This window comes from Panthera uncia, assembly GCF_023721935.1.
Source record: "Panthera uncia isolate 11264 chromosome A3 unlocalized genomic scaffold, Puncia_PCG_1.0 HiC_scaffold_11, whole genome shotgun sequence".
NCBI classification, from domain to species: Eukaryota; Metazoa; Chordata; class Mammalia; order Carnivora; family Felidae; genus Panthera; species Panthera uncia.
In genome coordinates, this window is record NW_026057578.1 from 84,152,117 (window position 1) to 84,179,773 (window position 27,657).

The window sequence follows — 27,657 nt, forward strand, 5'->3', positions numbered from 1 at the left end:
TAATGAGCACATCTGTATTCTTAAACTCCAGTCCCTTCCAGTCTACCTTTTCCTACTGACAGTTATTTTTCAATAAACCAATTAATCACAAAACATATGATCAGGACAGGGGGAGAGACCCAGTATCTGAGACCCATGGGATCCCTAAACTGTTTCCAATTCAAACCAATCAGATGGTTTTTACCTGAGTAAAAATGTTATTTTACATAGTAACATTTCCTTATTTGGACTTAAGACATCTCAACACTGGTTTTTAAATATAAATATTAAATAGAATAACTTTAACCTAGAATAGAATAACGCACATATTTTTCCATTGCATTCTTATTACAGCTTAATTTACAATTTCATGCTTTTCATTTCATCAATATATACCAGAAAACAAATTATGAGGAAAGCAAATTACACCTCACACTTAGAACTTACTGAAGTTTGAAAGAATTTACCAGGAAAATGTTGACTCTGAACTTTTAAACTTGGTTTTACTTTTTATTAGGCCAAAAAGTTATTATCGGTTTATTTTTAAAATTCAACAAAAGTCAGTACTGTGGTTAAATTTTAAACACCTGCAATAACATACAAAAATTGCTAAACCTGCATATTTATGCCCATCAATTCCTACAGAAACACAAACTGTCTATGATCTGAAATTATGAGAAACTTACCCTCTCTCTAGCCCTGACAGTTTTTTAGGCAAAGTTGGGGATTTGTAATCAAGATTATAAAATTCTTGTGCTAGCTCCATCACGGGGCCAGGGATTAGGACCAATAATAAACGTTTTTGATCACCTATTAACACGTAAACATATCTGCCATTCAGAAACAGCCTATTACTAAAAACTGCAAAACTTGTACAACTCCAAGCCTAGAATGTCTAAGGCAATTGAAGAAAACAAAATTTAGAATCCAAGAAAACTTAAAGAATCCAAGAAAAATTAAAGAAAGACTAAACTGCTAGGCTTACTAAGAATTTTAAGGAAGTCATTTTTTAAAAGAAATTAATTAAAATATCTACTATGAAAAGATGCTTATTTTCTTGCATAAGATGTAACCATTGGAGAAACTGGGTGAAAAGTACATGGACTTCTCTGTACTATCTTTGCAACTTCCTATAAACCTATAGTTATCCCAAAATAAAAAGATTTTTTAAAAGGACCTGCAAAAAAGAGAACTACTGCTAGAAATAACAACATGAAAAAAATCTCAAAAACGTCCTGTTAAGTGGAAGAAGCCAGACACAAAAGGCATGCATTATACAATCCCATTTATAAGAAATTTCTAGAAAATGACATAGTATAGCAAGAGAAAGCAATTATAGCTACCTCAGGCTGAGGCTAAGAGGCTGGAGTAGGGGTTAACTGGAAATGGGCACAAAGGAACTTTTTTTCAAGTAAGTCTTCTAAAACAGGTCTGTAGTGACAGTTACACAAATTTACTAACACTATACACTGAAAATTAGTGAATGTTATGGTGTGAAATTTATACCTCAATAAAGCTATAGAAGAAAAGGTTAATGGTAGAATCCAGGTGATAGGTATATGGGTGTTAACATAAAATTCCTTTAACTCTGCTGTGTGTTTGAAAATATCGTAATAAAATGTTGAGAAAAATTAAAGTTTCTGTGAGAAACAGAATTAGAAATCAAAAAAATTGTACTTCCCCTGGCAGCTCACAGTTCAAGAAAGATTTTAATAAAAAGGAAGTCATAGCGTCCATTCAGTGGTGTGACCCCACATCCCACATATCCCACGGTGAAGCCCTTGTTTCGCCATGTGTTGTGAATAAAGGGGCCTTGGAATGCCAATCCCTGATCAAAGCTGTCTGTCTGGACACTGTTCCAAAACTCTGTATGCTGCTGCTGAGGGCGGCTGGTTATTTATTCAGGCACAGAATGGAAACCCAAGCACAAACAACGTACATGTTTTAATTACCACATGGAGAAAATTCAGGTTTCAGCTTTCTGCAAATTATAGTGTTAGCAACATCAAAGTAACCAAGAAACAAAAAACCTCACTCAGAGTTTTTACAGAAGAATCACAAATTTCTCCTTCCCCCCAAAACTTCTGAGTTTCTTTAAAATGAAAAAAATTCAGGGGCGCCTGGGTGGCTCAGTCGGTTGGGCATCCAACTTTGGCTCAGGTCGTGATCTCACTGTTGGTGAGTTCAAGTCCTGCGTTGGGCTCTGTGCTAACAGCTCAGAGCCTGGAGCCTGCTTCAGACTCTGTGTCTCCCTCTCTCTCTGCCCATCCCCCACCACTCACACTTTGTCTCTCTCTCAAAAATAAATAAACATTAAAAAAATTTTTTTCTAATGAAAAAAATTCAAATGTAGCTATGCACATGTTAACATCTTCTTCTACACACCTTTAATTAGAATCAAATTCACTGATACCTAAGTATCTCATTAAACAATCAGCAAGAAATATTACACACTTAAGCAGAAAAACAAAAATGCTAAAATCAAAGAGTAATGCATTTGTGCAAAGAGAATATCTTTTGCATTTATATATCTAAGATTCCTATTTTTATTACTAATACTAAATTTACATATATCCCAATTTCAAAGAGCAAAGTAGTCTAAGGCCCTAAAAAAAGTGTTTAAGTCTCCACAGATGTAGTATCCAAAGAGGAATTGATACTGTCATAGGATATTCATTTTTATTTTTTTAAATAGGCAAATTTTATACCAAAGGTGTACCTCCCTTACAAACTTTCAAAGGTAGTATGTACATTTTGTCATACTTATTAGAAACTATAAGTGTGCAAATAAAATATGTCAATAAACTATTGTCAAAATGTCAAAAACTATTAGAATTGAACTGGATGTTTTAAAAAAAAAAAAACTGGATGCTTCTAAATTTGTTATTTTTCTAATTCCCTAACTATCCTTAATAAAAGAAGAGAACATCATATTTACCATGTACCCCACGGCACCGGCAGGAGGAAGAGAAGTGATAAATGGATAGCCAGCAGAGGCCCTTTCAACCCCTCAAGATGGGACTGAGGCAGAGAATGACAAGTGTTTTATCTATTACTCACCATGAAGTTGTAAAATAATTACAATGATTAGTAAACTTGATGAGTTCTGTAAGTGCTAACAAGTGACCCAGAAGATACAGATTAGTGTGCTCCACCACAACTATGATTAGATAATCATGACAACAAAGTCAAGACTTACTTTTGTGCTGGCCACACCAATCTCGGGCCCGGCATTAATGTGAACTCCACAGTCTGTCTCCCTTGATATGGAACTGCCCACCGTGTTTGTGATCCCCACAGTTAAAGCTCCTCTCTCCTTACAGTACCGAAGACCCATCAGGGTGTCTGCTGTCTCACCTGTGTAAGAAGGAAGATAAAAGTAACACACAGAGCAATCAGCAGACCCTGTTTCTTAGATGCAAAAACAAAAAACTGACTATACTTTCAAGAATATCATTTAAGTAAAACTTAAAACATGCACTTAAAATAATAAGTTTGCCAAACTTTTAATAAAAGCTTCCTACTTTTTAGGATCTCCTTTCCTACTTTGTCTTTGAAAATTCAGCTCCTTGAGAGTAAAATGTTAATTTTACAAATTCATAAACAATTATGTAATATCAAAATAAACCTGGACTTGTCAAGTCATCTGTAATACCTATTTATCTTCAAATAGCAGTTTCTGCCAAGATATGCTATGATTATGAGCAAGAATGACTTTCCTTTCCTTCAAGTTTTTAAAATTAGCATACCTGACTGACTAATGAAAAAGCAAACATCATCTCGAAAAACTGGTGTGTTTCTATCCAGGAAATCACTGGCAAGCTCCACCATAACGGGCAACTCAGTCAGCTCTTCGAGAACTTGACGTGTCTGCAAGGAAAAGATGACCTGGTCATATGACCTTACTTCACATACTCTTGCTCACTGGACTTCCTTGGATTCAATGTATACTTTTCATAAAAATGATACAACAAGCATTGTTAGAAAATACAAATACAGACTATCCCACCGGCCAGCATACAAGCACTGTTAACATTTATACAAGTCTCTTTAGACAGTTAGCAATGCATATATTCTTATAAGCAAACACACCCACACATATAAAATGTTTTGAAGGTAGAAAAAGCACTGTTCTGAGTTAGCTTGAATGTTATCTCTAACTTCCTAATTCCTAATTTTTTAATGACAATTCCTATTTCAAATGAGATAGCCCCAGATATATAAACACCTCGTGAAAAATTAAACACTTCAAAAATACTATGTATCCACAAAGAGTAGCATTTTCCAAAAAAATCAATACATTTTAGAAATCTTGTTTAAGAAAGCTTACTATTTCCAAACTTTGCAGCATGGAGGGTGAAGTAGGGAAGTAGGGGGCAGTGTGCTTCTATTCAAAGAATATCATAACATTTCTTTTACTAATTTCTCTTTCTTTTCTTTTCAAATTTTTATTTAAATTCTAGTTAGTTAACATATAGCTAATTTCTACTCTAATTCAATTCCTTTTACTCTCATCATCAGAAAATGTAAAACAATAGACAAAAATAAACTCTTAGGCAGCAAAATTTTTAGGCCCTACAGATGCATACATTTGGTTGTTGTGGAGACCACCTGCTTCTTTACACAAGCACCCCCTCCCCCATCTCTTGCCCCACCAGTGCATTTCTCCTTCACAGTAGTGAAACAACTGTAAAGGTTTCCTCACTTCATAGCCCTTTAATTTTTTTTTTTTTTTTGAGAGAGAGAGAGAGAGCGAGCGAGAGAGCATGAGCAGGGGAGGGGCAGAAGAAGTGGGAGAGAGACAATCTTAAGCAGGCTTCGCACTATCAGTGCAGAGCCCAGACGTGGGGCTCAATCTCATAATCATGACATGAGCCGAAATCAAAAATAGACTATCAAACACCTCACCTACTGAGCCACCTCACCTACTGAGCCACCAGGGTGCCTCAGCCCTTTAACTTTCTTTTCCACAAGGGCAGACTAAGGGGTACGAGCTCTGCCTGCTTGGGATTATCTCTCTGCCCCTGCTCGCATGCACCCACTTGCTCTTTCTCAGAAAGAAAGAAATAAACTTAAAAAAAAAAGTAAACTCAATGGTTTTGTTCTATCATTGGTTTGGCACTTTTTAACAATGTTATAATATCACATACAGAAAGTCTTCAAAGATAAAATCTTATTTTTAACTAACCTTTTCCATTGATGTATTTTACTTACTAATTATACGCAAAGTTACTGACCCTAAATGCTAAATGTTTTCCCTCAAATAGAAATCAAACCTCCCCCTCACAATACAATATTTATATTGGAATTATATTCTTCAAAATAAAAAGAGAAAGATACAAATCTGGCAACTTACCAGATATTTTAAAATATATCCCACAAAAGTAATCTCAAGATATATATATCTGTGCTAATACATGTCTTTTTCTTTCAGTGGAAGCAACTCTTTATAAATAGACAGAATGACGTATTTTCATCCTAAGAGACTAATTTACTGTTATAAATTCCACTGACTGCATGTCACTGTAAAAACCCAGTGACAATTAACATTTTGAAAAGCAAACTATACTTAGAATGATTTTAGTTGATTGTTATTGTTCAGGATACACATTACATACATAAAAAAGCAGCTATGCGTATGTGTCATTCATTTTCGACTCCACCAAAAACCACACAAAACCAAAAAACTAGATAGAACAGAATTAATGACACTATTTTGCATGACAAACCACAAAGGGACTTCTAATGTTTGTTAACTACAGTAGTTTCAGTATCTATCAAAAAACAAAACAAAACAAACCTTACATTTTTTCAAATTTCATAATTAGAGAATTCTAACATAGCATAAAATTTCTTTTTTTTTTTTTTTTAAATTTTTTTTTAACATTTATTTATTTTGAGACAGAGAGAGACAGAGCATGAAGGGGGGAGGGGCAGAGAGAGAAGGAGACACAGAACCGGAAGCAGGCTCCAGGCTCTGAGCCATCAGCCCAGAGCCTGACGCGGGGCTCGAACTCACGGACCGCGAGATCGTGACCTGGCTGAAGTCGGACGCTTAACCGACTGAGCCACCCAGGCGCCCCTAAAATTTCTGTCCTAAAATTCACGTCTAGCATTAGATGAAACATTTAATCAATTTTTTTTTATTTCTGAATAAAGGGCTTACTCAGTAACAATAGATCTAAGCCACCAGTGAACTGCCCAAGCCCTTCATTTACACTCATGTCTTTAATTCATTCTTTTATTTCCATGATCAAAACAAACACTTTCTTAGGACTCTCCCCTTGAATACTGCCTAGACTTTCCTTTTTTTAGACCATGTGATTTGGGAGTGGGTGGGTAAGAGAACTGCGATGCAAGCGCTAGACAATCATCTAATTTCTGTCACTAGTTAAATGACTGGCTCCCACAAATACAGATAATAAATACTTACGCCCCAGCAAATAAAAAACTACTACGTCATAAACTTCGCGATCAATCCTAGAAGCAGAAACTGAGTAAGGGTCTTCTATACTTATGGGAGTTGACATCAACAGCATGATAAGACATCAACAGTATTATAAATGGTATTTATTATTATAAATGGTTTTCATAAGAAAACTACACATGGATCTGATTTACTGGACTAAAAGACCATTATATTCCTATGCTTCTGCATGGACAACCAACACACATCTTGGATGCAGAATTTCAGCTTCCCAAAAATTAACTCAAAATGAATTAAAGATTAAACGTAAGGCCTGAAACCATGAACTTCCAAGAAAAAAACACAGGAACAAAGTTCCTTGACATGAGTCTTGGTGATGATTTCTTGGATATAACATCTAAACCACAAAAAGCTAGTTAAAAAGTAAACAAGTGGGATTATATCCAACCAAAAAGCTTCTGCATGGCAAAAGAAACCATCAACAAAGTGAAAAGTACACTACAAAATGAGAAAAAAATATTTGCAAACCAGGTATGTGAAAGGGACTAATATCTAAAATATATAAAGAACTCATAAAACTCAACTGCAAAAAATTAAATAACCCAATTAAAAAACGGGCAAAGGACCTGAAGAGACATTTTCCCCCTTGTGCATTGTTGGTGGGATTGTAAACTGGTACAGCCACCATGGAAAACACTATGGACGATCCTCAAAGAGGGAAAAATAGAACTACCATATGATCCAGTAATTCCACTTCTGGGAATGTATCCAAAGGTAAGGAAAACATTAACTTGAAAGGATATCTGCACCCCCCTGTTCACAGCAACATTATTTACAAAAGCCAAGACATGGAAACAACCTAAGTGTCCATCAATTATTGAATGGATAAAGAAGTTGTGGTATACACACACACACACACACACACACACACACACACACAGCAATACTATTCAGCTATGAAAAACGAGGAAATCCTACCACTTGTGACAACATGGATGCACCCTGCAGGCATTATGTTAAGTGAAATAAGTATCACAAAGAAAAACAAATACTGTATGATTTACTTATATGTGGAATCTAAAATAAATAAGAAAATGAATAATAAAAATAAATTCATTAAAAAAAAAAAAAAAGGATCAAACCTGTGGTTACCAGAGGTAGGGGTGCGGAGAGGGGGGGAACTGGAAGAAGATGGTAAAAGGTACAAACTGCCAGTTTTGTACTGGCAAAAAAAAGCACTAATGATATAATGTACAACATGATGCTACAAGAAACACTGCTGTACAGGATATACAGGAAAGCTGTTAAGAGAGTAAATCCTAAGAGTTCTCAGCACAGAGAAAAATCTCTTTCTATATTCTTTTCTTATGGTATCTCTATGAGAAGATGGATGTTAACTGAACCTTCTGTGGTAATCATTTCAAAATATACCTAAGTCGAGCCATCATGCTATACATCTTGAAGTTATACAATGATGTATGTCAATTATTTCTGAATAGAACTGGAATGCATTTTCTAAGTAAAATTTTTTAAAATTTACTTTCCAAAGTAATTAAAGAACAAAGTCTGACAAAAAGAAGACTTTCTTTGTTTGCAGAAATGTGCCTACCAAGTAAGATCCTGTTGAGGCTCAACACATTACCAGCCATCTGTCTGAGTCAAGAAAATAATAAGCAAAACCTAACGACTGCTCCTACAGAAGTTTTTCTTACAGAAAACCTTTCCGACCCTTGGCCTTCCATGAAGTCACTGCAGGTGGTCTACCTGGATATCTAAGGACCTTTCTAAAGCAAATCTTCCGTTGATAAATAATTCCAAGCAGCTGTTAACATTTCTGCCCCGAATGCCTCCTGATTTTGGTCTTGACAACATAATATAACAAAGCATAATTTTACATGGTGTGTTACAGATATCTTCTAATATCCAACATCAAACAGTGAAAATCTTAAGAATCCACTTACTGCTACACCAGCATGATAACTTGTCCCACAAGCAATAAGAATCAAACGCCGACACCTCTGGATCTCCTTAATGTGATCCTTCAAACCGCCCAAATTCACTGAAATAAAAGTTTGTGTATATAATTATTTAGGAAAGAACCATATTGAAATAGGTAATCACTTTTCATGAGTGTCCACAGCCAATCTGGGAACAACACTACCATTTTAAAGAATTTTCACTCCTCTTGGGAAGCACAGTTCTGTATGGTTTTTAAAATGAAATTAAATAGGTCACAACTTAACTGTCTCCCCCAAACTTATAACTAACCTTACCTCTCCGGGATCCCACACACTTCTGGTTTTATCACACTCTACCCTGTTTGGTCATTTTTCCATTCCTCTCTTCAGATTAAAATTTCTCTCAAAGGCAAAAACCACAGGACACAGACGAGATTGCTAGATGGTGATGGCTGGGGTGGGGAAAGAGCTGGCCACAAAGGGGCATGAGAAGGTTTCTAGGGTGATGGAACTGTGCTTCATCTTCATGGCTGTAGAGGTTATGGTTATGATCATGTTGTGGAAGTTTGTCAAAACTCAGAATTATACACCAAAAATGGTGAATTTTATTATATCTGCTTATATCTCTTTAAGCTACCTGGGAAAACACTTAGTTACGTTAGTTTCCCGCACAAACAGTGCTCCCACCCAGAACAGTGCACTGAACACAATATAAAACCCTCTCCTTTCAGTCCTTCCCATCTCAGTAAATGCCACCCCCAAGCACCCAGTGGCAGTGCCCCTCGACTGCCCCTATCCATCCTCACATCCATCCCCAGCAGGTCCTGTGAGCACACCTTCAAAAGGAGCCTCTAATACCATCATGTGGTCTAACATCTCTGCCCTAGACAAGAGCAACGCTTTCCTAACTACTCTCTCTTCTATCCCCACCTCCCAAAGCCTGTTCTCCACACACAGAATAAAACCACCTTGTAGAGTGATTCTTTAAAACCATAAAGTGATCTCAAAACCTTCCAATGAGTCTGTCCTCTTTCTGTCTCTATAGCTACTTATGTGTTCTTCTAAGGGCTTCTTGTGTTAGAAATACTTCAACGAAAAGCTACTTTTCTACCTATGAGAAATTTTCATTCAATGTCCATTCCATTATTCAACTAATATTTCCTGAGCACCCACCAAGTGAATTTGCTACCCAAGATACTGTGGCTACCAGAGTTCAGGGCAGTTCAGGGGATGGCTGAGAAGACAGACCTGCACACCACCGGGCAGCATCCTCTGCGTCTGACACTTTTTTCTGCACACTTTTTTCTACCTTACTTGGACATAATGTAAAACCAAGGCATATGTTTTGCTTTTTATTTCTCTGAATAACTTTATGTTCTCCTTTTTAAATTTCAGTACTGAGAGGGTGTATTATATTTCTCCATTAAAAAAAAAAAATCAGAAAATTGGAAAATAAAATAAAACCACAAAAAGCTTCAGCAGCTTCCCAAGTAACCTGGAATAAAATCTAAACTCCTTATTATGGCTTCAAGTGCCCACATGTCCCGTCTCCTGCTTAACTCTGACCTCATCTCCTAGTACTTTCCCTCCCACCCTGGCCGCTGCAGCCAGACTGGCCTCCTTGTGGCTTCTGCACTAGACAAAGGTTCGTGCACCTCTGCCTGCAGAATTCTTCCACAGACCTCGGCATGTATTGGAAAGGTCTGGGAAGAAAGCAGACAATATCAAGAGGTTGTGTTCAGGTCATCCAACGGCAACAGTGTGAAGATGACTCAGTATAAAAGCAGAAAGACTACCAGGGAGACTTGTATTCCAGGTGACCAATGACAGGGAAATAAGATGGTAAGCTCAGCTGCCTGACAACTCGTTCCCTAAAAACCAGCAAATTCCCTGCTGGCTGAGGGAGGTTTGAGGTAGTTCTGGAAGGAGTCACCCAAGGTCTGAATGGATGATGCTTTCGAGAGAAGCCTAATTCTGATAAGGTAGGCCATGCTACTAGAAGCAATAAGAGTGCCCGGAGGACCGGAGCAGGGATGGAGCATTTCAAGATCACCACTGGACACCGAACCCTAGTCCGGCTCCAAAAGGGACCAGCAATGTGACCTTTGGCAAGACACTCAAACTGACAGAGCCTCAATTTCCTTGCCTTGATAAAAAAAAAGTTAACAGCTATCCTGTTTGTATTACAGAGCTTTTATGAGGAACATAACATTGAGAAGAGTGCTTTTTAAAATCATGAACTTCTCAGGGGCGCCTGGGTGGCTCAGTCGGTTAAGCGTCCGACTTCAGCCCGGGTCACGATCTCGCGGTCCGTGAGTTCGAGCCCCGCGTCGGGCTCTGGGCTGATGGCTCGAAGCCTGGAGCCTGCTTCCGATTCTGTGTCTCCCTCTCTCTCTGCCCTTCCCCCGTTCATGCTCTGTCTCTCTCTGTCTCAAAAATAAATAAACGTTAAAAAAAATAAATAAATAAAATCATGAACTTCTCAAAGTTTATCTCACTGTCTTCCTTTATGAATTAAATCTTTTCCCCGATCTTCCTTCCATAAATACCATAAGGCGGTCCTTACTACGACGCTCCCAGTCCTTCCAGTGCAACCACCTTTAACAGCCCCACACTGGCAGACGCAGCTTCCGTTTCTCCCCTCTCCTTCCCCTCGCTTCACCCTGGATGGAACAACACCTGAACTGGTGACTGCCTTTCGGCCTCTCGTCCCTCCAGTGCACACTGCAGACTGGTACCCAGTTCAATCCAGTGAAGCTCTATCACCCTGGTTTCTAAGCCTCCTGCTAGCTCTACAACTTCTACATGAGGCGGTCCCCCTGCACCTCCCACTTTAGAGCATTCCAGGCCCCCCTTGGCAGCTCCTCCCACCTTCTTTCCCAGACTTAATGTTCCTTACTCCGCTTCAAGTGTTAGATGTGGACAACTGGACCACACGTTATTCCGCCAACAGCTTGCTGATGGTTTTCCACTATCTCCCCTTCAGCTAATGCTGTTCTTTCCAACTGCAAGGCTCCCACGTCATCTCCACCGATTTAAACCTTTCAGATCTTTCAGACTCATGCCTGCCTGCTTCATGAGGCCTTCCCTGGCCCCAAAGCCCCTAGCCACAGACTGATTCATTCTCTACTCCTAATTCAACATTAAACTTTGTTTCCAATGCCAGGTATCATATTTACCTTTCTTTAAATACTTATATATTCACTCCACTTCTAGATTTATAAAAACCTCGAAGAGGAGACCGTATTAGAAATAATTTCCCTATAGTCCCTGTTATGTTCAGCATGGTGTCCTGAACACAGATGTTGAGTTTATAATTCAGCTTCAACAAATCTCTCCTGTTGAGAAAGTATGATGCTGCTCAGAAAAAATAAAAAAATAAAAAAATACAGAGACAGCATTTACTCAGAGAATTCCATCAATTAACAGGACACAGCATAAAGAAGACACTTAATACCGTCCATATGACACACGGATTTGGGAACAGATCTTTTGCACACTAGCTATTATTTCTCAAAAACTAATTAATGCTAAGAAGCTTAGCCCAGTTGGCTTGTTAAACTGTTTACTAAACTGTCATGATGAACGAGCAGGGTTCCAAAAATGTGATTTCACAATAAATAGTTTATCTTCTGACCACAGAGAGTCCATCTCAAACTCATCTATGCAAGGTGTGCACACTCGTGTGACACAAGGTCCAGACAGAGTGTCCAGAAATACGACCAGAGTGGCACTCTCAGCTCTATCTTAAACAGGCAGGAAGGTACAGGTTTTCTCAAAAGGCATTAAGCAGACACCCGGAAAACCTGTCAGGAAGTTCACACCTTCACTCATCTAGAAACTGGTAAGAGAAAATCTAGGCTGAGCACATACGTGTAAGCTTCCCAACGAGAGGAGAACCAGTGCCCAGAACAGTCCTTGGTATATGGCAAGTGCCCATTAAAGGTTTTCTGAAGTGGAAGGAAGTTCAATGTTTTTAATTATACACTAGAGGACTCCCCCCCCCCAGGAAGATCACCCTAATACTCTTTTAACTGACAACTTTCAAATGTGACTTTCCAGCCATTTGTTTTTACATTTTACATTTACATAACCACCTTATTGAGATGTCACATACCATAACATCTCCCTTTTAAAGTGTACAAATAGTGGGTTTTAGTATATTCCGAGTTGTGCAACCATCACCACTACCTAATTTTAGAACATTTCATCACCTGCCCCAAACCCCATCCCCATTAGCAGTCATTCTCCACCCCCTCCCTGCAGCCTCTGGCAACCATTAGCTATTATCTCCCGTTTTATTGTGGTAAAATACACAGAACATAAATTTAACATTTTTTAAGGATTCAGTTTAGAGGCATTAAGCACATTCACACTGTTGTGCAACCATCACCACCATCCATCTCCAGAACTTTTTCATCTTCCCAAACTGGAACTCTGTACGCATTAAATAATAACTCCCTCTTTGTCCACTCTCCCTGCCCCTGGTAACCACTAATCTACCACCTGTCTCTATGAATCTGACTATTCTAGGTATATCTCCTATCAGTGGAATAATACACTGAAGGACTTTTGAAGGATGATTGGACTCCACTGATGGCTGTAGTCACAGTTTTCTATAAAGCTATAAAGGACAATGAACTTTCAGGCTGCCAATGTCAAGCCCCACAGAAGACTCTGAAATAATAACTCGCATGTAGTTACCAGTATAGTCGTCAAAGTTGACTCTTCCTCTCATCGTGTTTACGACGGACTCTGGCTGCTCAAAAATTTCCTTCTGCATAAATGAACTGAAGTTGCCTAAAGTAATATAAATTACATTATTAAAATAACAAATTTGTACACAACTAAAAGTCTGCCTCCTGTAACATCATCTTAGTAAATGAAAAGAGGGCTCATGCATTAGAGTACAATATTCACATATGACATTTTACCCTATGTGAAGAAAAATAAGCAAGTAAGGAGGAAAACTCACTTTATTAACTTCATACCTAAAATATGCAGTGAGAGCAAAACAGGGAGTGGGAAGCTTAAGTTTTAGAGTCAGATCTAGGTTTAAATCATGGTTCTATCCTTTACCACCTAAATGGTTCTGGGGAAATTCTTTATAAAGTAAGAACAGCAACTACTTCACAGCATTATCATGTGGATTAATATAGGAAAGACCTGACATATAGCAGTTATGCAATAAACGTCAGCATTTATCCCACGTCGACCCCATGACAAAGGAGGAGAATAAAAACCATGATGGCAATAATCATTAACAGTTAACAAGAGCAAACAGTACGTAGGGCTCACTAAGCATGTCAGGCACTGTTCTGAAGGCTTTACATAAACTAATCCTCAAAACAACCTTAACAAGGTAGGTCCTATTTTCCTCCTTCTGTAAAAGAGAAAACTGAAGCAGAGAGGATAAGAGAGGAATAAAGAACAGAACACAAACTATGCTTATAAAGTATCTTAAAAATATCAAGAACCATTTCAATGACCAATCTGTGTTTTTAACATCAAAAACAACAAACCATGAATTAGTTTGAAGGACAACTACTTTAAGACCAGCAGATAATTTTCCAAAGAAACATCCCTTTCTCTGGTGTTATCCCCTCACTCATCATGTGGAAGGTTTCAGTCAACACCGTGTCATCAGATTCCTACACTACAACAGGAAGTAGAACGTCTCCTTCCCATTAAGAACACCAAGCTATAACACGACAAAAACTTTCACCCTTCATGATCTGCTGGAGTTCCATCTGGAGGGTTTGCACAGCTCGTCCAGGGTGATCTCCTGCAGTTCGTTTAATTCGATGGATAGAAAGACGGCCGTCCACCACCGCTGCAACATCATCATCTTCAAGAAAGATGACGCGATTGGTATGTTCTATGACAGCACTATAAAATGTTCAAGGAGATAATACAGTCAACAATCAAGGATGATTATTACAAATAAAACTATCATCAAGACACAGAAACCATGGTTAAAATACAAACCTATCATCCTGGAGTATCTCTGTTAACTTTCTGGTTACCAAGGCCATTCCCTACAGGGCAATGGGCAGTTAACTAGGGACAATGAATAAAAGGATCTCTGTGCAACACCCTAAACCAAATTAAATTAGATCAGATCAGAAAGCATGGCTATTTCTTCCTCATTCTATCACCAAATCTTCCAATTTTAACTCCTAAATATTTTTCAAAGCTTCTATGTCCACCACCACAAACCAGTTCAAGCTACCATCAGCTCTTGGCTAGACCAAGAGCTAGGAACCTGCTAACTTATCCAACCACATACCCTCTAATCTCCCTCCATCTGTTTTCCATTTCTGCCAAAATGAATGTCAAAAGGCAACTCCAACCAAGATTTCTCCCTCACCCAACAAAACACTTGATGGCTTCCCTTTGGCTCTTCAGAAAACCACAAAGCACAAAGCATGACCCCACTTTCTTCTCCAGCCTCCACTCCCACCAAACTTCTTCTCTCTATGCCAGCCACACTGCTACCCATCCTGAGTTCTCACATACTGATCAATTCACAGAAAGTGAATGCTCTTCCCTCTACCTCTTCACCTAATCAACTACTAATATGTTTTTATCTCTCAAGTGTCATTCCCTTAGAGAAATTTACCCATAGGAGTGTAAGTCACCCTGGTATAGGCATTCTGTAGCTCTTGTCACAGGTGGAATTCTACACTTGTGTGACTGATTAAAATTTGTCTCCTCCAATAAGAAAGAGCTCCTTAAGGACAAGTTGTGTGTGTGTGTGTGTGTGTGTGTGTGTGTGTGTGTGTGTGTGTTTAAGGATTATTTTATTTTATTTATTTATTTTTATTTTCTTTTATTTTTTGAATATCTCCACCCCCAACATAGGACTCAAACTCACAAACCCGAGATCCGGAGTCGAATGCTCCACCAAATGAGCCAGCCAGGCACCCATGGGACAAGTATATTTTTATTTTTACTCACCATTATCTCCTAAGCCTACCACATGGCTTTGCTCAGAGTGTTCAATATGAGTGTCTGAGCGAACGACAAAAGGATAAGCTTCTGCAATTTCTAGTTTAAGCCATAACTGTCAAGTCTGACCAACCTACTTAATGACAACAATGAAGCATCCCAGCACTAACTAACCACCTGCAAAAATTAGGCAACAGTGAAGCTTGTTCTCCCACAGAGACAATGCATTCCCGGCATGATCTAACCTGCGACCTATCTCATCGTTAGATCCCCTTAGGGCACAACAAATGACTCCAAATACTTGTTGGCAATGTGAACAATTCTGCTTTATCCTCATCACTATTAGTATTCCATTTATAAATGCATCTAAGCATCCCACAGTATTTTTCACTCAAAATGTCTTAGTCTAGTACTATTTCTTTTATAAAAGTGATTATAATCCATATTACTTCTGAATTAAAAAGGTGAGTGTCCTTATTGGACTAAAACTACAGTGGTTTAGCAACTATACTGTAACTGGTGGGACACTAACCCATTCTATTCTAAATTCCAACCTAAAATCTCTCCTCCCTGTAAGACCTGGCTAAGGCTCCAAAAAGAAGACGAAAAATATACAAGATATCAGTTAATATGCTAGAACAAGTCTCAAGTACTGTTATCTTTTCTTGGAAAACTGACCTACATGCTTTGAATTTAGAGAAAAAAACGTTCTTAGGAAGCCCATTTCTAAAAAGGGCACCTATATTTCCCTAATTGACAAAATTCTCTTACACAGCATAACGAGATATATACAAAATGACTTATGGTTTCTATAACATGAAAAGTTTTGCTAAGATTCTCTGAATCAAGGAAGGAAGTTCACCTTGCATCAGATGCAAAGTAATATTCCACTGCTTTTTCTTCAACAGGGAAAAGGCAAGTTGTGCTGTCCACACGAGAGAGATTACAGCTTCCTTTCTTGTCCTTCCCTAGAGCACAGAGGTAACACAATCAGCAAACACGTAGATCATGGCCAATATAGAAATACACATAATTTTCTCCAAAATCAACAAAAAAACATAGCAACACAAAATAATTTCAGCAATTTAAAAATGCTAGGTAGGTCACCTTATTTCCATGCAATAAGCCAACAAGAACAGACAAAAAGTGTAGAGTGAAATAGCAACTATCAAAGAGAGCGTGGCAGATAAGTGTTACATTACAAATGTTTTAACTATTTCTTTTCCAGGTAAAAGGCAAATAATTCACTAATATCACTCTTTTTTTAAATCAAAAGTATATATAGGCCTAATCTTAATTTAACCTTATACATAACTTGACAGAATACATATAAGTTTGTGCACCTAAACTTATCATAAAAATTACATTAAAAATGTCAAAATTATGCAATGAAAAATAAAGTGAAGACTAGTGGCATACTGATTTTTACTATCTGATAACAAAACTTCTCTAGGTTTTAAAAGTCAGCATAACAAATCAGGTTGCAGTCTACACTAATTCTGATTTTAAAACAAAGATACTTAAAACTCTCTAACCATGGTATACCATATATAGCACCTACTGCTAAGGACTGGAAATATTATAAAACCAGAATCTCTTCTTTCTTTAAAACTGGATTTTCTTACATTTCTTGTAAGTCAGGATAAAATACGATCCTTCTGCAATAATAATATACTTTTTTTTAAGAGATACAAGTTTATTGAATACACTAAAAAGGACCAGTGGGCAGGACACCAAAGGAGAGACTAGCTGCCTGCAATAATATCCTTTTAAATCTAGAACTTTAGAATTATGGGATCTCTACTTAATATGTCAAGTCGTGAATGAATTTTTTTTCCTTTTTGCCCATTCGCAGCTAAAGTCAAAACTGGAAAGCAAAGTGAAGTCTGACACATTAGAAAGATATTTTTTAAAAATCACATAAATTAAAATCTATATTAATGTCAGAGAGACAAAAAAGCACCTTTACCTGAGATCAGGACATACCAGACCTTATAACCTACGGACACAACGGCCAGAGGACACTATAAATATACCTGCAAAAATTCATATTGTGTCTGTCGTCTAAAATGCATGTCTATAAAAGACTTGCTTATAATTATTCTTAGAAATGCACATCCAGGGGTGCCTGGGTGTTCAGTCAGTTAAGCATCCAACTCTTGGTTTCGGCTCAGATCGTGATCTTGTGGTTTCGTGGGTTCAAGCCCCGCATCAGGCTCTGCACTGGCAGCATGGAGCCTGCTTGAGATTCCTTCTCTCCCTCTCCCCAACTTGTGTTCTCTCTCAAAAAATAAACTTAAAAAAAATTTTGTAAAAATGTACACCCAAAGTTCTCCACAATCCATGCTTATTTGGTGTGTTTCAGACATGAAAATAAAACAGCCCTTTCCATCCAAATTCAACAGCAAAAAGATATTACACTTTAAAAAATATGTGTAAGGTGACATCCTAGAAAAAGTAATGCTACAGAAGGGTAAAGCAGATTGGTGTTTGCCAAGGGCTGGGAATGGGAACAAGGAAGGGCTGGCTACTGAGCTACAGCTGGAGGGAACTTTCACAGGACAGGATTGCTCTATACTTTGATTGTGGTGGTTATACAACCATTGGCACTTGACAAAACTCATGAAACTGCACATCAAAAAGAATGAATTTTACTGGTGTAAAAAAAGTAAATCAAAAAACATGCAGAAGGATAGCCCAGCACCTACATTTTCAAAATAAATACAACCAGTTTTGGTTATAAAATGCCCTAAAGGTATCAAGTTTCACTATACTCCTTCTCCAAATGTCATTCTTTGAGTGACAAGGTATATTTAATTATATTATTTAGAAGGATTTAAGATAGCATTGTCTATTTAAATGAAAAAAAACATTTACCACTTGATACCTATACAACTGTTACAATCCATAAAATGTTTTGCCGTACAATTATCTCATCTGATTTGAGTGGCACACAATTATGACCATCCCCTTTATTTTGTCCGTTGTTACACCTGGAGAAAATAGCAAAAGCCTAAAAACCATCCCGTGTTCTCCCCTTTACACAGCCCCTTCAATAAGAGGCTAAACTCTTTAAATGAAACTTTGCTGAGCCACACGTTATCTACATACTAGCAACCAGAGAAATAAAGGTCACTAAAATACAATGCCTGATCTTAAATAAAATGTCTCATGGTAAGTTTCTCGTCTAACTTCTTAAGACCTTAGCCAATGTTTTTCCGTTATTTCTAAAAGCAGTCTAAGAAAATGTGCAAGATAATAACACAAAGGTAATGTATACAGGAGCAGGATTATTAACAGAAATCTGTAACTCTGGATCCAAAATTCTATACCCTCATTGGTAAACTAGTTTTTCTTCTGAAAAGGGAAGGAGAGAGAGGAGAATGTAAGAAGAAATCCTACCATTTCAAGGTCGAAGGCTATTTAAGGAAGTAACTTTCTGCTTTAAATAAAAAAGCTAAAGCAGCCACTATCTAAAGATGAAGAGGTTTAGAGTCCTTTGCTATTTTTTTTCAAGAAACCAAGAATTATACATTAATAATATGGGTTTCAATTCTCCGAATTTACCACTCCCTATCTTTTACATGGAAAGCTTTTAATAAGTAAATGAAAAGAGCATGCCATTTTGGGGGTCTAATTATACCAATAAAATGATCCATAGTTTGTATGGCTGAAAGTCCTATAAAAAAATAATAAACTTCAAACATAAACAATAAAAAAGACTCCAATTTCAAACAAAGCAATCAAGATGTTGAATACAAATCTAAAAGTAAAGTGTCATGCATAAAATAAAGACCATTTAAACATAATTTTATGAGAAGTTAGGATACAGTATTCAAATAACTACCAATGAATTCGATCTACAATAGCCTAACATACAATGCTCTTTTCTCAATGTAAGCATACTTATAATAATGTATCTTACATGATTTCAACTTAAAACAAAAAAATAAATTTTATAATTTCAATCTCAGAAATTTTAAAGAAACAAATTATTAAAAGCAGTTTTCTAAATGCCAAAAGCAGACAGACAAAATATACTCTGCAAATTAGAAAAATGTCAAAATATGTTTCCCCATTAAAAAAAGCACATTTTTAGAGGCCCAGCACATTCATTCACTCCAAGAACAAAGAATTAGTAAAGAAAGAACAAAAGAGGTAAGATTCCTCCCCATCCATGCAGAGTGCATTTCCCACCTCTTTCTCCCTGTGATCCCCACCGTGAGAATTTTGATCCAATCTGAGTCCTAGCTAAGGATATACAACAGAAAAAAATTCTACTCGTCAGAGAAATTACAACAACAAATCCTTTTCATGTCTAGACAGAACTACATATACATATGTGTGGATCTAACCAAAGAGGCATTCATTTCAATTTAATGGAAACAATTCTTTATATCTACTGCACTCAATTTATACAGTTTCCTCATGGCATTATGTAAGATTAATTTTTACCTGTTCTGTAGAGAATCGGAATGTGATCAGTAGAGAGTTTATGTTCACTTCGTACACCAATCAAGAGAGGGCTACCTCGTCTGTTGGTGCAAAATTAAGACAGAATTAAGCCATTTTCATAAATAATGCAGTGATACAAATTTTAATGAGCCAACATTCTTCAAATAATGTTGAAGACTTCAGGTATAACAAAAGCACAGCATAAACAGAATTTGCAAATATTAGGGCTTCTCACTGTTCTAAAAAGAACATCATGATCAGGCCTAACTAAATATCCTGACAAATGTAGTGATAGTACAATTCTCTAAGAATCTGTTTAGGATGTATGCTTCCAAAAAATATGGAGAAAGTTAAAGTTGGGGGCCTGAAATTAGAGAATATTCAATATCCAAATTCACAAAGTAACCACAGTGTCCCACTAGAGACAAAAGGCCAGTTATAAATGCCAAAATATATTTGCTTTGTGAAGGGGTTGTGTGAAATGGAAGAGTGGTGAAAAATGGATAAGGAAGGGCATATGAAAATAAACAGCGACATATGGCATGCAGATCTAGGAAAGGGCAAGTCTTTACAGTAAAGGTTAACCATCATGTACAGAGAATACACTTATAATTCAAATGTTTCAAAATGCATACAATCATTAGTCATTATTAAATCTGCATGTACCTTGTGCCAACTGCTTGGCCAGGAAAATGAACACTCTTAAATACCAGTGCAAAAGCACCTTCCTATAAAGGAAAAAAAATACATTAGCAATATTTATTACCATCAATTACCAAAATGTGAAATGCCTAAAACATACTGGCTTCAGCACAGAAATTTTTTGTTCACATGCTGCTCTTTTTAAAGTTAAAAACAAGTCTAAATTTTAGGTAGACACTCATTCCTGAGCTTTGGTGTATCCAAGACACTTTTTAACCAAGCCCACTCTTGAAATACACTCAGTAGATAGTAGCTCCAAAACAGACTATTACTTAAAACACTATTTTAACACGCTGCCAACACTTTTCAATAGATACATCCTATCTCGGATGTTAGAGTGCAAAGAAGAGAGAATTAGAAAAGACCCCTAGCTCAATATCCAAAAACATTCTCTGGTCCAGTGATTTTATACCACTGTTAACCTCCATGCTTGTTGACCTTGTTACTAGAGATAAAAATATACACAACCACAATCATTAACATGCACACCATACCACTCCCTCAATCCAATCTCCTCAGGGACAGGACCTAAGGAATTCAGGAGTGAATAAAGAAGGAACAAGAGGTAGGAGAGATAAGGGACCACCACAGAACACAAACTGGGTTATATAATGAATAGAAACAAGAAAAGGCTGGAAAGGCACAGTACTCTGTCTTGAGTAAAGAGAAGGAACAAGCCTCTATTTTCTCCATCTTCCTGACTCCTCCTTTTGTTGCAGACATCATAAGATTTGGGTAGAAGGAGGAAGTGAGGGCTGGACCTTCAGAGAGAAGTGAAGGGCTTTTAAATGAGAAAGCTAGAGTTATGAGTGGGGAGGACAGTAATCCCTATGCCTTTGGATTTTTGTGGGTCTCCAATATCCTTAATCTTTAACTAGGACAACTGAGACAGGATCAAAAAGAATGCCATTTTTTTTTTCTTAAGCTGGGAAATACTTTTCTATAGTGTTACAAGGCCAAGGAAAAATCCCCATAAGGAAAAACACAGAATTGACTATACTGGCTCAGAGACATGCAGACATTATACCAGAACAGAGTGTGCATTTCACCAAAGCTACCCTTGTGCTAAGTTACTGACTGAGAAGAACATTTGAGTGAGTAGGAAGAAAGTGATGAACCCCTGAATGCATCTATTGTGTACATGTTTGTGTGGTATCTATGGGTTCATGTGTTTTTAGAAAAACTCCTTGATTTTGGATTATTTTTAATTCTCATGATACAAACTACAGAAAAAGTAGAGTTTTAAGTGTGTGGGAAGGGAGTGGTCAGTCAGAGTCTCTCGAAATTATTCAAGTTGAAGAGCACCTTCGGTGGCTCAGTCAGTTAAGTGTCTGACTTTTGATCTCGGCTCAGGACATGATCTCATGGTTCGTTGAGATCAAGCCCCATGTTGGGCTCTGCGATGACAGTGGAACCTGCTTGGGATTCTCTATCTCCATTCTCTCTGTGCCTCTCTCTCTCTCAAAATAAATAAACTTTAAAAAAGAAACAAAAAACATTCTCAAGTTGAATAGTAATATATATATGGGAAATAAAAGCCAAAAATACTTAAAAATTAGCACAGTTCCTGCTTATCTTAAGAGTTTGTGATAATGCTGGCGATAATCTTAAAAAGCATGTTTTAGGGGCGTCCAACTCTTGATTTTGGCTCAGGTCATGACCTCACTGTTTGTTGAGATAGAGCCCCGCATTGGGCTTTGTGCTCATAGCACAGAGCCTGTTTGGGATTCTCTTCCCTCTCTCTCTGTCCCTCTCCTGAGCTTACTCTCTCTCTCCTCGCTCTCTCAAAATAAATAAACAAATACATTTTTTAAAAAACTTAAAACTTATAGTTTAGGAGCACCTCACTGGATCAGTCTGTAGAGCATACGACTCTTGATCTAGGGATTATAGTTAAAGCCATCTTAAAGAAAAAAGTGTGGTTTAATACCAATTGTTGGATAACTCTCTCCACCAACGTAGTAAAACTGATATCTTGACTTTCCCGGTTGTCATACATGTACTTAACAAGCTTGGCAATTGTCTCTGTGTCTGTTTCAGATTCAAAATCATAGCCTTTGCTTTCCTGTAATTAGAAAGGAAAAAAATTGACACATTTAAGAAAATGTTCATGATATCCAAATCTATTCTACAGAATTTTTTTCCTCAAAAATTTCACTAACCAACTTCTAATATTTTTTGACCACCATTTCCCATTATCCATTGTTCAAAATGAAGGTCACCATCTAAGTGTAGCAAACCCAAAATAGTGAAGTATTTTGTGCAACTGAATATGTGCTTTTAATTATATATACTTATAGATGCCACTATAAATTAAGAAAATTATAGGGGCACCCAGGTGGCCAGTTAAGCTTCCGACTCTTGATTTCGGCTCAGGTCGTGATCTCACGGTTCACGAGATTGAGCCCCACATCAGGCTCCGCACTGTTAGATTCTCTTTCGATTTTCTCTCTCCCCCTGCTCCTGCTCTCTCAAAATAATTTTTGAGATTTTAAATAATTAAATAATTTTAAATAACTTCAATTTTATATAATTAAATTTTAAATAATTAAAATATTATGGAATATATAACATCCACAAAACAATAATTCCATAATGAATATAATGATTCTTTCTTGGGTAATGATACCACACTATCCAATACAATAGCCATTAGCTATACGTGGCTATTTAAATTTAAACTGATTCAAATGAGGGGTGCACGGTGGCTCAGTCAACTGAGCTTCTGACTTTGGCTCAGGTCATGACCTCACAGTTCATGGGTTCCAGCCCCATGTCGGGCTCTGAGCTGACAGCTCAGAACTGTCCTCGGATACTCTGTCTCCCTCTCTACCCCTCCCTCCCTCGCTCTCTCTCTCTCTCCCTCAAAAATAAACATTAAAAAAAATTTTTTTAACTGATTAAAATGAAGTAACATTTTAAATTTGGATCTTCAGTCATACCAGCTCAATAACCACATGTGGACAGTGGCTACTACACTGGACAGCTCAGATACAGGCTTCTAACACTGCAGAAAAGTTCAACTGGACAGCCCCAAGAGGCACTCATGAACATATTATATCATCATGATATATTATCATGATATATCATCATCATGAACAATATTATATAGTACATGGCTATTTAGGGCATAGAGCCTTCATTTAATCTGTCCTAATTCTTCTTATATACCCTGAAGCTTTTAAAAATGCCAAACAACGGGGCACTTGGGTAGCTCAGTCGGTTAAGCATCTGACTTCGGTTCAGGTCATGATCTCACAGTTTGTGAGTTTGAGCCCCACATCAGGCTCTGTGCTGACAGCTCAAAACCTGGAGCCTGCTTTGCATTCTGTGTGTCTCTCTCTCTGCCCCTTCCCCTGTCTCTCGTGCTCTCTCTCTCTCTAAAATAAACACTGAAAAAAATAAATAAATAAATAAATAAAATAATTATTTTTAAAGTAATTATTTGTAAAGCAATTATTTGTCATTCACATAAGAAACAAAAATATTCCATATCACAAAGAAAAGTCCAGTAAGCCACCAAACCCTTGTAACCATCTTGGGAATTACTTGATCATACCTAGATGGTGCTGCTGCAACCCCAACAAATAAACTCACTGCTCTCAAAGCCTGGTGTCTTTTCAAGTTACTTTACTTACCAAAAACTTTTTCAAGTCTTTGTAGTTGGTGATAATTCCATTGTGAATAACAATAAATTCTAAAAGAGATAAAAAGTATTGATGATAAAAAATTACAGGTCTAGTAAACACTATCAACAGCCACAACTATCAAGCCACATGCTAGAATTCCAGGTGTAATCAAGTATCTTCTACTTTTCATTATCAGATTATCCTTGAGTAGATCAGCAGCATTATTTACGTGGTTTAGTGGAAGCACACGGTGCTAGAGAAGTGGATACAGAGTATCCAGTATAGAATATAATAAACTGGGGTCTAGAGACATCAATTTCATTTGTGGCTAAACTACTAATCTAATCTCACCCTATGAAAGGGGTAAATTTACTAGGGTTTCTTCATTTGCAAAACAAAAAGGTGACCAATACAACTATTATTTTCGCTTCTTTGTTCATTCATTCTTATGCATAAAAAATTCCTAAATTTAAAGAGAAAGACTTTCAAACTAAAACAATTACCTGATTTACATTAAATGAGCTTAAGAACTGAAGTTAAAGAATAAGAAAAACCAGCTATCCTGAGCATGGAGCTTGCTTGGGATTCATTCTTCCCCATTCTCCCCCAATCTGCCCCTCTCCCTGGCACATGCTCTCCTCTCTCTCTCTCTCTCTCTCAAAATAAAAATAAAATTTTAATTAAAAAAGAAAAAAGAAAGATCAGCTATCCAGATCTATAGTATTTTTCACTATCTCACTCAGACTATTGTCTGAGATCCAGACAATTCTTAAAATGTCAGATAAATTAATGTTAAAACAGCATTCCAAGATCAAATACATATGTGGCAGGATAATTTTCATCTTCTTGATTAGAGGAGTTGGCAATATTTATAGCCCTCAACAGTGTATGTAAAGACCACTAATATGGATTTTTATTTAAAATTCTTAAAAATTATTCTTTAAAATTAGAATACTGGGGCATCTGGCTGGCTCATTGCTAGAGCATGTGACTCTTGACCTCAGGGTCATGAGTTCAAGCTCCAAATTGGGCATGGAGGCTACTTAAAACAAAAAACAATCGTAAAATTAGAATACTAAACTATCAAAATGTTTTTAAATATACTTAAAGATCTGACATTTGGGGCTGATATTAAATGAGCTTGAATTAAATTAATTACAAATCAAATAATACACAATTTTCACTAGATTTTTAAGTGAAAAAAGATACCACCAAATGATACTACAAAAATAAATCTAAGAAAAACATTTTATTGCTGGAACACAGAATCATAAATAGCTGACTGCTAGATACAAAGCCCTAAAGCTCAAGCCCCGCCTTGGGCTCTGTGCTGACAGCTCGGAGCCTGGAGTCTAGAGCCTGCTTCGGATTCTGTGTCTCCCTCTCTCTCTGCCCCTCCCCTGCTCTTGCTCTCTCTCCCTCTCTCTCTCTCAGAAATAAAATAAACATTAAAAAAAATTTTTTTAAGGACTAAAAAATGTGTTAAATGGTTATCTACAGATAAGGAATAAGGATGAGGAAATACGATACAAATTAGACTTCTTTTAATATGACTTGTTTTATTGATATGACTTCAGAATTATGCACATAGTTCGAAATAAAATTAATTTTTAAAGATGGTCAATCCCTAAAAATTAAAATAAAACATATCAACATAATGTATCTGATTATACCACGACCACAGAGAATTATTCCAAGTGACTCGAAAACACAGTAATTTGATTATATATTTCTAAAGAGATACACTCTAAGGACAAAAATACTAACAAAAAATTAACAAAGAACAGTAAACATACTTATGGTGTTGGTATTAGGATTCCATTGTATGTAGATGACATAATAAATCAAATAAGCTATGTTGCAGGTGTTAAGAATGGAGTTTTTAGGTGTGATCGGAAGGAAATCTATCAGAGCAAGGAGGTCAAGTAAAAACCTTCCAGCGTTGGATGTGAATAGGAAGTGTTAGTGTAATATTATGCCATGTTTTATCTTTAAACTTCCACATGCACGCACCCACCCACAGAGCTATGTCCACCTAAAAGGCCTAGGTGCATGAGCACTTCTAATAAGCACCTGGTTTCTAGTCTTTATATACCATTTCCACTAAAAGGAACTAAGGGTCCTTAGAGAAATGGCTGATTCCAAGTCTGGGGCAAAATTAGATGAACCTGAAACATCTCAACCTACCAGAAAATAACAAAGACTGTTAAGCCTACTGGTGTCATGTCAAAAGGACTCAGGAACCAACCTAAATTAGCTCCAAAGGCCAAAGATGGGAAAATTTGTACATCAATATACATTATTACTTCCGTGTTTTTAAAAAATGCAATATTTTAAATCTGAGTTTATAATAATAAAAAGAAACTCGTTTATCTTAGAACATGAGAACCACTTCATCTTTGAAAAATGGTAAAGTGAAAATATCAAATATTTATCCTGTCTCTCGTATATAATCTGTAACTCTGGGTAACTGAGCAGTTGATATGGAGAAGTTTCTTTTTATAGAAGTATTTGAGATAAGTGAAAAATGAATGACAGTATTTGACTATCACCATTTTATAAATCCCTAAAGCAATAATTAATGTTGGCAATGATCTATGGCCACTAATACAAACAGAAAAATGCCTAAACATTATATACCTCCACATGTAAATCAATAACATACCAATTTATAGTCAATAGAAGGGGCAGAGAAACATGTTAAATGACACCATGGGAAGCATACAAATAGCAAGATCTAGACTGCAGGAAACTCTACAGGACAAACAACACAGTAAACTGCAAGAGAAAGGGAGAGAAAGGGAGAACTGCCAAAATAATCTGAGTGGAGGAATATAGAGAAATAGAACTGATTTTGTATTGATAAATGTTAAAGCTGGGTAACAGATACATCAGGTTCTACATACCGTCTACTTCTGATTATGTCCAAAACTTTCCATATTAAAAAAAAATTAAAATAATGAAAACATAAGAGTCTTCATTCTCCCATTAGCCATCTCTCTATAATCATTCCAAAGCATGCAGAATGTGTCCATACCATTATTTTTATCAGAGCGCTGGGGATGGCTATTGACAGGATTGGGTTCTCCATGTGTTGCCCAACGGGTATGAGCTATTCCAAGGTGTACATCAAATTCTATATCCAAATCCATATCCTGTTGCTCTGAAGAATATAAAATGAAAAATTCCAATATTAAATCATGCTGTAGAGATAATGCTAGAATCTATATTTAAATATAATTATTACAGGACACCTGGGTGGCTCAGTTGGTTAAGCATCTAACTTCAGCTCAGGTCATGATCTCGAAGTCTGTGGGTTTGAGCCCTGCTTGGGCTCTGTGCTGACAGCTGAAGCCTGGAGCCTGCTTCAGATTCTGTTTCTCCCTCTCTCTGCCCTTCCCCTGCTTGTGCACTCACTCTCTCCTTCCCTCTCTATCTGTCAAAAACAAAGAAACATTGGGGCAGCTGGGTGGCTCAGTCAGTTAAGCGTCCAACTTTGGCTCAGGTCATGATATCACGGTTTGTGAGTTAGAGCCCCATGTCAGGCTCTGTGCTG

The 27,657-nt window shown here is 37.1% G+C and overlaps 1 protein-coding gene across 2 annotated transcripts in view; it reads right to left on the reverse strand.

Moving 5' to 3' along the window:
- GFPT1 (glutamine--fructose-6-phosphate transaminase 1) overlaps nucleotides 1–27,657 on the reverse strand; it is a 52,769-nt gene that overhangs the window by 8,875 nt on the left and 16,237 nt on the right. Inside the window, exons 4-15 of one of the 2 annotated variants that reach the window (XM_049651591.1) lie at nucleotides 27,139–27,264; nucleotides 24,111–24,169; nucleotides 22,403–22,537; nucleotides 20,437–20,498; nucleotides 19,771–19,850; nucleotides 19,513–19,566; nucleotides 16,178–16,283; nucleotides 14,090–14,253; nucleotides 13,069–13,164; nucleotides 8,368–8,465; nucleotides 3,729–3,849; nucleotides 3,179–3,336 (exon numbers count right to left, since the gene is read on the reverse strand). In XM_049651591.1, the coding sequence (XP_049507548.1) occupies nucleotides 3,179–3,336; nucleotides 3,729–3,849; nucleotides 8,368–8,465; nucleotides 13,069–13,164; nucleotides 14,090–14,253; nucleotides 16,178–16,283; nucleotides 19,513–19,566; nucleotides 19,771–19,850; nucleotides 20,437–20,498; nucleotides 22,403–22,537; nucleotides 24,111–24,169; nucleotides 27,139–27,264 (1,259 nt within the window). The remainder of the gene's footprint in view (nucleotides 1–3,178; nucleotides 3,337–3,728; nucleotides 3,850–8,367; nucleotides 8,466–13,068; nucleotides 13,165–14,089; nucleotides 14,254–16,177; nucleotides 16,284–19,512; nucleotides 19,567–19,770; nucleotides 19,851–20,436; nucleotides 20,499–22,402; nucleotides 22,538–24,110; nucleotides 24,170–27,138; nucleotides 27,265–27,657) is intronic. The other variant, XM_049651590.1, reaches the window with a different exon arrangement.